Genomic DNA, 14,912 nt, shown 5'->3' on the forward strand with positions numbered 1-14,912 from the left:
TTATTACTAAATGTGATTACATTATGACTAGTGTTTATACAAATTGCTAATTTGCATTTAAAATCTGTTATAATTTAATATAAATATATTACAAGTTACTCAATAAATATGGTTATGAAGTTAAGCTAAAGCTAAAGATAATAAAAAGTTAGAAACAACTGAAAACTACAAACACAATAAAAGTAAGCAACACTGTGTTTAATAACAAATAATAAATTCACAGTATCAGGTAAACAAATGCATGCTGTGAACTTTCAAGGGTCAAATAAATGCTTACTTTACTATTATCATTAATATTGTATCTTTAATTACCGCCTCTGTTGGGAAGTTCAGGATCTAGGTTTCTCTGCCTTTATGCATTCTGCCATTTGCAACTTTCTCCCTTCTTTCCTCTATTTATCCAAATTCCTCTTTACCTTTCAAGATTCAGTTCAAATGTCTCTTATTTCCTCTAAATACTTTCACTCTATAAATATTTTAATAGCTTTTGAATCACCAGAATATCAAATGGTTTGTCCTCTACTGTTGGTATATAATTGTATCTGGAAAGCCTGTACATCCACTCATTCATTTCAAATACGTACTATAAGCTGTATGCTTGGCACTATGCTACCTGCTGGAGATAAGACAGTAAGCAAGGCAGAGACAGTCCCTGCATCATGAAAGCTCCCTAGTCGTCGGAGAATAGAAGTTTACAGTCAGTGTGCAATGCGGTGGGGCCAGGAGACAAAGGCTCAGTGGTATGTGAACGCATGCCGCTCAGTTAGGACCCAGCTCATGAACCTCAGAGAGGTTCCTGTTCCAAGAATGCAGCCCAGGAAGTCAAAACTCATCTCCTCAGAAAGAGGATAATTTCAAAAGAGGATATAATTAAATACCAAAGAACACTCAGTTTTAGTGGGAGAGCTCCGACTGTTTCTGACCGGCTGAGTACCACCCTGCTGCTTTTTACAAGCAGCTAAGTCCACTCTAAACTCACAAGTTCCATGACAGCAAGGAAGATATTTAATAGAAGCTCACTAAAGATTTGTTTGAATGCATGAATGGAAGCAAGAAGTAAAAGAGTTGGAATTGAGCTTGTAAAGAAAGGCTGTAGTCCTCAACTAGAGGGATTCAAAGTTAGCAATAAACAGTCTAAGTTAGGACATAGTAGATCCAAACTCGTCAGCTTTTTTTTATTTATGTCTCCCACTAATGCTACCTACAGAGGTAGGGTCACAGCAGAATCTGCCACAGAGCTCTGCTGACTCAATTCACAGATGATTAGAAAATATCCCTGATTGCTTTACAAGGTGTGCAGAGATGCTCCAATCTGGAAAATGTATCTTAAATCTCAGTATTTCTTCACTGTTAGAAAAACAGGTTTTAAACACTTGTTTTAACTAAAATTCACCAAAGACTACAAATAGGAATGTGTTATATATTCACCTCTTACAGAGAAAAGATTACTAACATTATTAGGACTTTGTTTTGATAATACATAAGAAGGTCAATTAGAGGGGTTTTTTCCTACTCCAACTCTCCAATCTATAATTAGTTTAAAAAAAAACCAAAGTATCGCCTACTTTGTAGCAGCTTCTGAGTCAGGGAGGTGGTTCACTTGGAACAACCAGCCCACAGATAAGCAATTCTAACTTATTTTGGTAGAAGCGTGTTGCAAACTCCAGAGAAAATTAACAGAGAGGGCGTTAACGATTGGTTGAGGAGAACTTTTGAGTTCCAGAAAGAGTTACTCTCATGCACTGAAGACTATTTTGATATGTTCAGGCAATGTCCCCCAAAATAAAATGAAAGAAAAAAAGGAATGTTTTGCCACAATACATTGGTTTGAAACAATTAAAATACAAATATTATCAGGAAGTAAGCAAAAGCTGAAAGGAAATTAACTGGCCCCCAGGATTCCCACACAGAGCAGTCAGTCTATTGCCTCTGACTTTCTGCTCACAGATGAAAAGTAACCACAAGAAGTGACTGGCCAATAATATCTTAGATTAAAATTAATTTAAAAATTAAAGTAAGGGGGAGGGTACAGCTTAGTTACAGAGTGTGTGTCCTGGGTTCAATCCCCAGTAACACCATTAAAGATAAATACAAGTCTAATTACCTCTCAATCAAAAACTATATGTAATTTAAAAATTTTTTTAAATTAAAGTGAAATTTAAAAATGAGGTGTGTTACAATATCACTTTTCTTCTCTGCCATCTCCCGGATCTTACATGACATAAAAAGCCAATAGCTGTGACTATTTATGACATGTGAAAAGACATTCCTCAGTATTTGAACCCGCTAGCCATCAGTCTGGAAGCTGCTGACTCGGGCTGCAAGCCTGTCATCCAGGGGCTGAAATAGCCCTGGGCTGCGGCAGCTCCCAAGCCCGTTTACTTATCCTGCTGGGCGCCCGGTTCAGGCTGAATGTTATCTTCAGCACCTATGTTTCCATCAAGGGGAACTGGAGTTGTCTTCTGCGTAAAGACTTCCTCCTCAGATAAAGTAGGTTGATTTTTCTTAACAATAAATAAATGTAAACACCGAACACGTAAGATAGATACCTTTATAAAATTAAAAATTCTCAAGGCCCCTTATACACAAAATGCTGGTTTTCAAGAGGGTTGGAACATGAGTAGAGAAGTGTAACTTTGCTCTAACTTCAACTGTAATTTGGCATTTTCTTTAGCTGTGAACACAGGCAACAAATCATAGTACCTGTGACTCTCTCATCAATATCACATTACAGTGCTGTGAATATCCCAAAAATATCACTTATGCTTATCAACCCTTTGAAATAATAGTAGTTATTCCACTCTCCACTAGATTTTGTCATTTAACACAAGTTTACTAAGTCACAATTTCAGATTAAACACAAAATATTTTAGTAATTGGTATTGTTAATTTTTTCCTTTGTAACTCTAGTATTTTATCTTCTATAGTTACAACAGTATTCTGAGAAGTAATTCAGAAGTTCAACAGTCTGCCAAAGGGGTCTGTGACACACACCAGCACATGCACACACACTTAATTAAGAACCTGTGATCTTGAAGAATTCTGCTTTTAATTTAGAGTGTCACCATTTTCAAAGAGGAAAAAAATGGTTGCCAAGTTTGATCACACTAGAAAGCAGAGAAAGAGACAAAGAAAGAGGAAGATTCTGAAAGAAGAGATGTCTCCAAGATTTCATCTTTGAATAAAAATGCAATTAAGAGATTTCACCTAACTGGTTTTGTTCTTATAAAAATCAAATTGCATCGCTTCTAATTTGTTCACTCCTTACCAATTTTAAAATGCAGCTATTAAATACGATTTTGAAATCTTTAATTATATCAGATATGCTGTAGACTGATTGAGATAAACATGGTTACTGTGACTAGATGTTGACAAGCATTTGGAAAATAAAGCTGCAGAAGTTGCTGAACACAAAACAATCCCCTCCCTTCTCTAACTCGTGTGGGGCAGGCCTGTGGATTTATCAATATGCAGACATGGAAATCTCTAATTTGTATGATCTCAGAGCCACTGGAAAACTTTGATGAACAGGAATATCTCGGTCTTCTGGGTATGAGAAGGTTTTACATTCTGACAGCAGGAGTTGAATGAAGTGGTTTAGATTATGGATTTTGAGGTTAGAATTGGCTTTAATCCTGACAATACTGCTGACTCTTTATGTGACCTCGGTCTCAATTTCATGTTCTGTTAAATCAGGATGTAATATCAACCTTGCAAATTTACTCTGAAGATTAAGTGAGTTAATAGGTGTAAAAGACTTAGGACATTGCATGAAAAAGAGAAATAAGCCAAGATACGGAAGCCACCTAAGTGTCTATCAACAGACGAATGGATAAATAAGACACACTATATATATGCAATGGAATATTACTCAGACAATAAAAATAGAATGAAATTTCACCATTTGCAACAATATGGATCAACCTGGAGAGTATTACGCTTAGTGAAGTAGAGAAAGACAAATACTGTATGTTTTCACTTACACGTAGAATCTGAAAAATAAAAACAAATAAATATAATAAAACAGAAACAGATTAATAGATACAGAGAACAAAACTAGTGGTTACCAGCAGGGAGAAGGGTGGAGGGACAGGAAAATAGGAAAAGAGGATTAAGAGGTACAAGGTATCAGGTGTAAAATATGTAAGACACAAGGATGTAACATACAGCTCAGGGAATATAACAAATATTTTATAATAACTTTAAATGGAGTATAGTCTATAAAAATATTGAATCACTATGTTGTACACCTGAAACATACAACTCTGTATATCAACAATACTTACATTAAAAAAAAGAAAAGAGAAATTGGCCAATAACAAGAGGCTGATCACAAGAGTAGCAGCAGCAGTGAGGGCAGAGATGGAAGTAAAAGAGCAACAGGAGTGAGAAGAATGTTCTTTAGGGTCATAAGAGTTGCCTGAAAAGCCAAACTCCTGGGGTCCATCAAACTAAGCTGTTAGTTAGCATCTTAATAGAAACCTTAACAGACAGACCCCACCGGCTGCCTCAAGCCCCAGTGGGTAGCAGTAGAGGAACCTGAAATGGGTAAAGGATGTGACTAAAGAAGCAAAAAGTTTAAAAAAAGTCTCACTTATTCAAAAATACCCCGGGAACAAACATGGTCACGTTCTCCAGGATGGTTAAAAAGGAACATCTATTGTACATAAATCAGCGCATTGTGATCATGTGGCAACTAATTTAATAGTAACTCTGGGTGTGTCAGCATGTTGCGTGGCTATGGCTTGAAATGCAGAGATCCACGCTGGTCCCTTGATTTGGTCAAGGTCAGTAGTACAACAGTGCCGAAACTATGCAGACTGAGTTGTTCACGGGGCTGAAACAATTCCAGAACAGCAAATAAAGTTCTGGTACTAAAGTTTAGTTTAATGAGATTTACAGCCCGAAATCCACTGACAGTCTTTGAAAAATCAACTTTCTATATCCAGCTGCTCTGTATCCTCTCTACCCATATTCTCTGCATCCTTTTCTCGGAAATAATGACTACAATCCCAACAATGTGACTAAAACAGCAGCAGATATTCAGGAGGATAAAGAGATCAAAACACACTGAAACACAAAAATCTGACACGCTCTTAGGCACACTGGTATTAGCAACAAGCGGTACACACCCCACAGCAGCACTGCGGTGGGTGCGCCGGGGGTGAGGGAGTGGGGGGTGAGGAAGGATGGAGAAGATTCACTCTTGTCACTTGACCCTGACCCACAACGGAGGCTCACTGTTCCCTAGACTGAGGGTAAAAACAGACCCAGCCCTGCCAGTCTTCTAAGTAGGCAAAGGAATGTGGCCTTTCACTTGTTAATCTGACATTCTACACTACCTATGGAACAAAATCTGTATTTCCATATTGAATACGATCTTTAGGTAGAACTTCCAGGGAGTCAAGCATGTAAGAGCTCTGAATTTAAAGCCAGGAAAGATTCACGTCTTAACTTTTTTCTTAAAGTATCATGTAAGCTGGGACAAGAAGTACAACCCTGATAATCTTAGTTCATCTGCAAAACAAAGTTTAAATTAAACATTTTTCAAAAGAATCCACCATCTCTACAATTCTTTGAATCACTAAGCCAAATAAAGCAAGAAACTAATTTAATTACAGTTTTTCAGCACAACTGGGTTGCTATAATCAGGAGGGCTCTCCTGAAATGCATTGTTTTTCTCCACCTCTGGCTTGAATACATTATGTTTTCTATCATGATAGCGTAATGGGTAGTCCTGAATGCCTTCAGGCAAGTAGATTCAAATTCCCTACAGCACGCAGTCATCTCAATTAAAGTATCAACAGCTGATTACAGATGGAGTAGTTCCAAAATAGGATAATGGCCTTCAGGTAGCAGGTGTTCCTGCTTTTATTTTCACCCAGAAATGATGCAAAGTTCTTTTGTTTCCTGATGAGGCTAGAAAGACTCTTTACCTATGAAAACAAATGATCAAACACAAGTAAATTTTAAAACTACTCCCAATTTCTTTTTAATGTATTAAATGAATGTTTACTCATCCATTTAATGGATGTATTAAATGATGTTACTCATCATTAACCCCATCAGAAAATATTGACCAGAAAAATATGTTAAATTAAATGGATTTATAAAAACAAGTTAACTTTTCTGTTGTAGAACTTTTACTCAACCCCTGAGCCCCTATTTCATATTTTGTTTTAAATCATACATGGTTTGAAAAGCAATACATTTAAATCTGAGAGAGGGGAGGGTATAGCTCAAGGGTAGAGCGCATGCTTAGCATGCATGAGGTTCTGGGTTCAATCCCCAGTACCTCCTCTAAAAATAAATAAATAAAATAACCTTCCCTCCAAAACATTAAAATGAAAAATGAAAAAAGAAATTAAAAACTAAATGTAAATGAGTTAAAAGGTAGGTAAAAATAATAGATGTTATCAAGAACATACCATTTTTAAAATGAATTGTTACTATATTCAGAAAAAGACATGACTCGTGTTTTAATTTAGATTGTCAGCTTTCACTCTTCCTCCATAGAAAGACAGAAAGCAAACAGGTGGTTTAACTTGCTAATCTTAATTTTTTTTTATTACCTGAGTTCAAGTCCTAGCTCATCCAGTTACTTATAACCTTGGACTTCCTATTTAGTACATCTGAGTTTTGGCTGACTCACCCATTAAATGAAGGTAGCAGCATCACAGCTAATCCCCATGGACTGGATCCCACTCACAAAGTGTCGTGGCCAAGCAGTGAGGGATCGCTCGTAACCCTTCTACCTGGCAGAGTCTTCCTTCTCATTAAAAAAATAAAAAAACAAAGAACTTGCTGTACTTTAAGAGGTAATTTATCTTGAACAAGTTTAGCTGCTTCATTTTGCTGTGTGTGTTCTACATTTATAACTGCAGCGGACTTCAAAGGAAAGAAAAAGATTAAGATTAATTTTGCAATAAACCAGTTTTTCCATCTTCTTATAATTCACTCATCACTTTAAGACACACAGATTACATTTGAGTCAATGACATCTCTTTGGTGAAAAGGAGTCTTCCTGTGACTGAAAGCAAGGAACATAGAAGAAAAATATAATATATACAATATGTAAAATAGTTATTGCTCTTTACTGAGTGTTTCCTAAAGCAGGAGCTGTGCTTTGTTGTGGCTTCCTGAATTTACTCCTTTAATACAGGGTAGTTTAAGAATCCTGCATATCCATTATAAGAATTATTATTCATTTTGTTTTCCTTAGGGGGAAAAAAAAAAAGCCATGCAATAAATATGGGTAGAGGGTGGGAAGGGATAGACTGGGATTTCAAAATTGTAGAATAGATAAACAAGATTACACTGTATAGCACAGGGAAATATACACAAAATGTTATGATAAATCACAGAGAAAAAAATGTGACAATGAGTGTGTATATGTCCATGAATGACTGAAAAATTGTGCTGAACACTGGAATTTGACACAACATTGTAAAATGATTATAAATCAATCAATCAATCAATCAATCAATCAATAAATATGGCTCCCAGTAAAACAGAATCTCTCCATTTCATTACGAAGAGTGGAAGATTCATTCTTATCAGTGAGGAATACGGTGGGGGTGGAGGTGAGGAATGAACACATGAGTTTAGGATGTAAACATACTTAGATTCAAAGTCCCATCTGTCACTCACTGATTATGTGGCTCTAGGATGGTTAGATTATTTCTGTAAGACTCCTTTATCCCCCTTTAATAATACAGGGCTCACTTTACATAACTCAGAGTTGTGCTAAGAATTACATAAAATATTATGTCTTGATGTTCAATAAATGTAATGCTGAGTGTATATTATTGTGCTTGTGATCTGTTATCAAAAATACCCTTTAAAACTATAGCACAGGGAACTATATTCGGTATCTTGTAGTAACTTATGATAAAAAAAGAATATGAAAACAAATATATGTGTCACTGAAGCATTATGCTGTACACCAGAAATTGACACGTTGTAAACTGTCTGTTCTTTAATTAAAAAAAAAAACTACATTGTCACTATTTCTCAGTGGTCGCATGTCTTGCATCTGATTGCATGTATACATTTCAGACTTAGATTACAAATTCTCCAGATTGGACTTGAATGTCCTGTATGTAATGCATAACAGCCTTTCCTTTGCAAAGATTGTTGCAAACAAGAGTTGTCCTGAGCCCAGCCATGGGCTCTGGGAGGGCACAACTCCTTTCTTGCAATCCCTCCATCCAGCAGTCCCTTCTCTGAAGAGCTGAGGGAGACACAAAAGACTAAAGGCTCAAGCTTTTGCACAGCAAAGGAAACCATAAGCAAAACAAAATGACAACCTACAGAATGGGAGAAAATTTTTGCAACAGATGAAACTGACAAAGGCTTGATCTCCAGAATATATTAAGCAGCTCATATGACTTAATAAGAAAAAACAAACAACCCAATCCAAAAATGGGCAGGAGACCTAAACAAGCAATTCTCCAAGGAAGAAATACAAATGATCAATAGGCACGTGAAAACATGCTCAATATCACTAATTATCAGAGAAATGCAAATCAAAACTACAGTGAGGCATCACCTCACACAAGTCAGAAAGGCCACCATTCAAAAGTCCACAAATGACAAATGCTAGAGAGGCTGTGGAGAGAAGGGAACCCTCCTATACTGCTGGTGGGGATGCAGTTTGGTGCAGCCACTGTGGAAAACAGTATGGAGATTACTCAAAAGACTAGGAATAGACTCACCATATGACCCAGGAATCCTGCTCCAGTGCATATATCCAGAAGGAACCCTACTTCTAAAAGACACCTGCACCCCAGTGTTCATAGAAGTACTAATTAAATAGCCAAGACATGGGAACAGCCTAAATATCCATCGACAGATGACTGGATGAAGAAGAAGTGGAATATACACAATGGAATACTATTCAGCCACCAAAAATGACAACATAACACCATTTGCAGCAACATGGAAGTCCCTAGAGAATGTCATTCTAAGTGAAGTAAGCCAGAAAGAGAAAGAAAAATACCATATGAGATCGTTCATATGTGGAATCTAAAAAAAACAAAAAAACAAAAAAAAGAACGTAAATACAGAACAGAAACAGACTCATAGACATAGAATACAAACTTGTGGTTGCCAAGGGGGTGGGGGGTGGGAATGGACAGACTGGGAGTTCGAAATTTGTAGATACTGACAGGCATATAAAGAATAGATAAACAAGATTGTACCGTATAGCACAGGGAAATATATATAAGATCTTGTGTTAGCTCACGGTGAAAAATAATGACTATATTATGTTCATGTATAACTGAAAAATTGTGCTCTACACTGAAAATTGACACAACACTGTAAAGTTAACTTAATAAAAAAATTTTTTTTAAACACTAAAGGCTCAAGGCTTTGCCTTCAAGACTTTATAATTGATCTACTGAAATGGAATAAATATAAATGAACAGCTAGTAAGCAGGAAGAATTTCTGAAGCTGGGAGGGACACTCAGAAAAGAAATAATCATGGTAGGCAGAAGTGGTCAAGGCAAGTTTTATGAAAGGCTGAATCTACCAGCTTGTGTTGGACTTGGTATGAAGGGAAAAAATGGGAACACAGAAGGAGGCATTCCTGAGAAAAGGCAAGGGAGACTGGGCTGGGGGGGGGCGCACACACACAAACTGGGAACATTTTAAAAGATGAGGAGGAAAGGAAGAAAGAAAAAGCAGCATTCTTGCCCCTATTGTGTTTGGCATCTGCCTAGGACAATGTCCAACTAATAAGCAGAGTAAAATCCAGGTTGGTTCCACAGACAGAGAAACCTAAGAAGTATTTTGTAATGACGATCAAAAATATGTATCATGTTAATTACCAAAATGAAACAATTGCCCTAAAATTCGTGAATATAGAATCAATATATATTAAGAAAATCTTCTCTCCTTTGTAACAAATGTCACTAAACAATAATAGGCAGGTATTTTTACATAAGTTATTTTTTTAATACAATAGGAAGACTGGTTTTAAAATGTCATTAAGTGTCCCTAAGAATCAACTGGAGGAACCACGGGACTTCAACCTGACTTTATAGGAAGACTTACACCTCAGAATAGTAATAATGTAAAGTTTCTTACTATAATGTAAGAGAGGTGAAGTGTAAGTATGAGTGAAGATAATAATAAAAGCAAAATCCAGTGTACCAAATCCTTCTTTTTGAAAAAAGAGACATCAGGCTCAAAATGGAGTCACTTGTGCTAAGGCCCCATGGCAGGAAACAGAGATTTAACACCTAATCAAACTGCAGTTTCCGCCTCCCTCAGGAATGTAATCCTAACTGGTCAGCGGTGGTGACGTAACCCGCCCAATAGAACCCTTCTATCCGCCTCAGGAGGGCCACCTCCTCTGAAACAATGTGTTCTTTGCTAATAATTTCCTTTCTCTGCCCCCTTTCTGGCTTAGAACCCTCTCCTTTCCCACAACCCTGCGGAGCTCCTTTCTACTTGCTAGATGGGGTGCCACTCAATTCACGAATCATTCAATAAAGTCAGTTTGATGTTTACATTGAGTCAGTTGAACCTTTGTGATTTAACAGTACACATCATATAATCCAGCATCACATTCAATAGCAGACTGGCAAAATACTTTCATTAGAACTTTAAGCATTCGAATTCAGTAAGTTTCCATATTTAAATATAAGAATAAATCCCTGTGGTAATTGCTTCCTGTTATTTTATTGGGGGGGGGGGCTTTTCTGCAGTATTATGGAAGAGTCCTAAATTATAAAGTTAACTCAGGTTTCAGAGGAAACACGGCTGATGCAGCCATTAGCGATTCAGACATCTGAGGCCTTTGGTATCTGGTCAGGCATTTTCCATCTGTGCTGGGACACTTCACCAAAGCTCAAGTGTGATAAAACAGCAGTGGCCTCTAGAGCATCTTTTTAGAGTAAGCTCTCTTGGAATTCTAACAAGATTCCTGAAATGAACGCACGCTGTTCGCACATGCATGCACACATACACACACACACTTCTCTCCTTTTTGCTGCTGTTGTAACTTGCCAAAGAGTAAAGGTATATGAACCAAGTCTCATTAATATTAATATATACTTTGTTATTTTGCTCCCCGAAAACTGTCACTTTGTTAAACTAAATTAAAGCCATGATAGAAACATCCAATTAATCCACGGTAAGAAAACGCATTACCGTGTCATCATTAATAATCGGTTCTATGTAATCATACCTTGATCATTCTCCTGAGCAGTTCGGTCCTTTGCACGGTGTGCTTAGAACCAGAATGTCTCATATGAATTCCCTTAACGACTGCTCACATAAAATTAAAATGGATAGCTGCTCTCCTTTCAGAGGTACAGATAACCTCGTTTCTTTTACTGGGAAGGGCAGGGAAGGAAATACTTAAATAGAGTGAAGACACTTGTGTGTGTCTTAGGCTAACTGTTATCATAAAAGGAGTCTCCAGGGTTCAGTCATAACCACAGGGTGTGATGCTGAGCTCAAAGCCAGTTCCCATGCCCGGTTTACCAAACTCCACGGGGCAAGAGAACCACGAGGTGCAGCTCCCTCTGGTGATGGGAGGTTTCCTAGGGCCAAGTAAGCAGAGCTGTGATAAACTCCCTTTGGCCACGTGCTGCCTGCAGGAAACTTGGCTAAGCTCAGAGGCATCACAGGCCGAGGTCCTACCTTAATGAGGATCTGAATGGAGCCCGTGGCTTTTGCAGATATGAAATACCAGAAGCTCATGCTGCAGGCTGCGCTGGATTCGTGCCACAGACCACTCTTGAGGTGCGCCTCTTCGCCCTGAAGGCCCACTGGGGTAGCCTCCAGATACAAGAAGTGCCCTGGGAAAAAGGCGGGATGCAGATGAGGCAAAAAAACAGCATCGGGGGATTATTTTAACTGTTCCATCTTAGTTAGGGTTTTTTTCATTACATTTCGTATGATCGGAACTGCCAAAAGTATTTCCACTTGAAAGAGAAAGGAAATCTCTTAGCCTTGCCTCCAGCTCACTGACTGAACAATTTCCAACTGTCTGGGCTTTTAGCGAAGTACTTCACAGTATGCAGATTAACTGGTCTGCAGGATATTTATGCCATGGAATAACAACTTAGTTACAGAAATCATTTCCATGGACTCCCTAAACTACCCAGTTATTGTAAAACAATGCAAAGATTGCCTATGAAATATGAACAGAGGAATATGACATACTTTCAAAAATGCAGTCATCTGCTGAGTGCATAAATAAAATGTGGAGAATTTTAATACACAGCATAAGAGAAAAGACATTGTGTTTTCTGCTTGTGTATCCAAATTTGTTAAACATTTTACATATGTCAGGCTGAGTTTGAATGGGACTCAGACCTTCCTCTCTTTGGTTTGGTTGGTCTGGCTTGGAGACCTTGGTTTGATCATAGGCCTGTGAAATTTCAGTATTTAGACACCTTTTTCCTCCTCTGTAGCATCCAGGAATTCAAGGTCCCTCCTTTATTCGGCTAATGTCTTTTGTCCCTTGACTGATGACTCTGAGGCTAGACCTCAGCTTAATGTAAAAATGAACCATACCCAGCACCTTTCACACAGGCGATCTTACAGCTACATCTGCAAAACACCCTTACAGCTGTCTAACTGCTTTCCCGTTCATACACACCACCTCATCTGATCTCTGTAATCCCTGGTTGGTGCGCAGAGAAAATTCTATGATTTCCACTGGACAGATGAGAAATTTGAGAACCTGGAAAGTTAAATGACTTGCTAATGATCAAATGACTAGCAGAATTCAAGGTTATTGATTGTAAGTGTGTATCATTTAGGAACAGTACCTGATGGCAGAGTACAGTATCATCCATCTACAATTACCAAAATAGTATTAAATTTTGATCACTCACTGTTATATGTTAAATTGTGTTCCCTAAAATATGTGGAAGTCCTAATTCCAGTCCCTGTGAATGTGACTTCATTTGAAAATAGGGTCTTTACTGATGATCAAGTTAAAATAAAAGTCATGAGGGTGGGCCCTAGTCCAATAAGACTATGTTAATTAAAACAGGGGAAATTTAATCCAAAAAACACCCCAAAACAATAATTTGAAAAGATACATGTACTCCAAAATTCACAGCATTATTATTTACAATTATCAAGATATGGAAGCAAACTAAGTGTCCATCAACAGAGGAATGGATAAAGATGCTGTGGTCTATCTACCTATCTATATACATACACACAATGGAATACTACTCGGCCACAAAAAAGAACAAAATTTTGCCATTTGCAGCAACATAGGCGGACTTGGGAGGGCATTATGCTAAGTGAAAGAAGTCAGACAGAGAAAGACAAATACTCTATGATATCACTTATATATGGAATATTAAAAATACAACAAACTAGTGACTGTAACAAAAAAGAAACAGACTCACAGATACAGAGAACAAACCAGTGGTTACCAGTGGGGAAAGCAATCTAGGAGTGGAGGGGTGGGAGGGACAAACCAGTGAGTATCAGGCAGGCTCAAGGATGCATTGTACAACACGGGGAATAGTGCCAATTTTCTGTAATAACTGTAAATGGAGTGTCATCTTTCAAAATTGTATGAAAAAATTTTTAAATAAGAAATACATATACAGGAAAAACCACCAAGGTAAAACAAATGGAATAATATGAAATAAAAGGCATGATTTTTTAACATAAATAAATAAAATGAAAAAGGGAAATTTAGACCCAGAGATAGGCATGCATGGGGGAAGACAATGAAAGACACAGGAAAAACACATACAAGTCAAGCAGTCACTGAGGCTATCGGAAGCAAGGTGAGAGGCGTGGACCAGATGACTCTCCTCACAGCCCTCACTAAAAGGAACCAGCCCTCCTGACACCTTGACTTTAGACTTCTAGTCACCCAAACTGGGAGACAATAAACGCCTGTTGTCTTCGCCACCCAGTGTCCAGCGCTCTGTTGTGCAGCCCTGGGGGACCAGCACACTTGTCATGGCACCATCATGGTGGTCCCTCCAGATGCTCTCCGGGAGGACGGTGTGATGCTCGCTGTGAGAATGACTGAGGGACTGAACCAACCTAATAACCTACCATTTTCATTTCCAAGTGTGTGGTCTCTGGGAGGTCTGAGGCTTTGGGGAGAGCCCACTCCCAAAATCCAATCAAAGTTTTCAGCCAGGGAGTTCTGCCAACCGCACCGGCCTTCTTCGAAGGTACAGGAGCCACCGCATTCATTTTCATCAGTGTAATCTCCACAGTCATCGACAAAATCACAGCTCTGCTCCGGTTTGTAACATTTCCCATTCTGACATTCCCGATAGCCCTGTGGACAGGAACCTGAAAAACAAACAAACAAAAAAAAAGAATGAGGAAACCCTCCTAACACATTAGTGAGGTTAAAAGGGAGTAAGAGTAGATTCATTTTAATACATAGAGAAACATAGTGTTCTTAGGAGCTTGAGATGACGGACTCCCTACCTCTCCCTGCAAATCTCCTCCAGAGATCTGGCATACAGATCACCCACAGGATCATTCAACACGAAAAGAAAAATTAAGCAGTATTCTGTTGATTTAGCAAAGTGCCTCAAGTCTCCTAAAATACAGCATTTCTTGTAAAGTACATTCGAGGATGCGAATTAAATCCGAAAGTCAAAGTGAGGGTTTCAATTCTTTACCCTGAAACAAAACTTTTAGGGTAGTAAGAGCTTATGTATGATGGGGTATTGGAAATACGCTCCATCTGCATCCATGCACTCCACTTAGACGCCAAATGTATATATGATACTTCCTTAGAAGCAGTAGCATGAATATACAAGTAATATTCAACTTTCCAACAGATTTTTTTCTCCAAAATGAGTGTGTGTCAGTTGTTTGGAATCTTAGAAGGAATCTCCCTATAAAGCAACATCAATCATAAAGATGTTTTCACAGCATTTAAGATAAAGAGCAG

The 14,912-nt window shown here is 38.1% G+C and overlaps 1 protein-coding gene across 1 annotated transcript in view; it reads right to left on the bottom strand.

The window, feature by feature from the left end:
* The window catches only part of MALRD1 (MAM and LDL receptor class A domain containing 1), a 355,452-nt gene that overhangs the window by 213,325 nt on the left and 127,215 nt on the right, over positions 1–14,912 (bottom strand). Inside the window, exons 15-16 of the mRNA XM_072955135.1 lie at positions 14,054–14,299; positions 11,657–11,814 (exon numbers count right to left, since the gene is read on the bottom strand). Coding sequence (XP_072811236.1) covers positions 11,657–11,814; positions 14,054–14,299 — 404 coding nt within the window. The remainder of the gene's footprint in view (positions 1–11,656; positions 11,815–14,053; positions 14,300–14,912) is intronic.

Source organism: Vicugna pacos, chromosome 35 (assembly GCF_048564905.1).
Source record: "Vicugna pacos chromosome 35, VicPac4, whole genome shotgun sequence".
Taxonomy (NCBI): Eukaryota; Metazoa; Chordata; class Mammalia; order Artiodactyla; family Camelidae; genus Vicugna; species Vicugna pacos.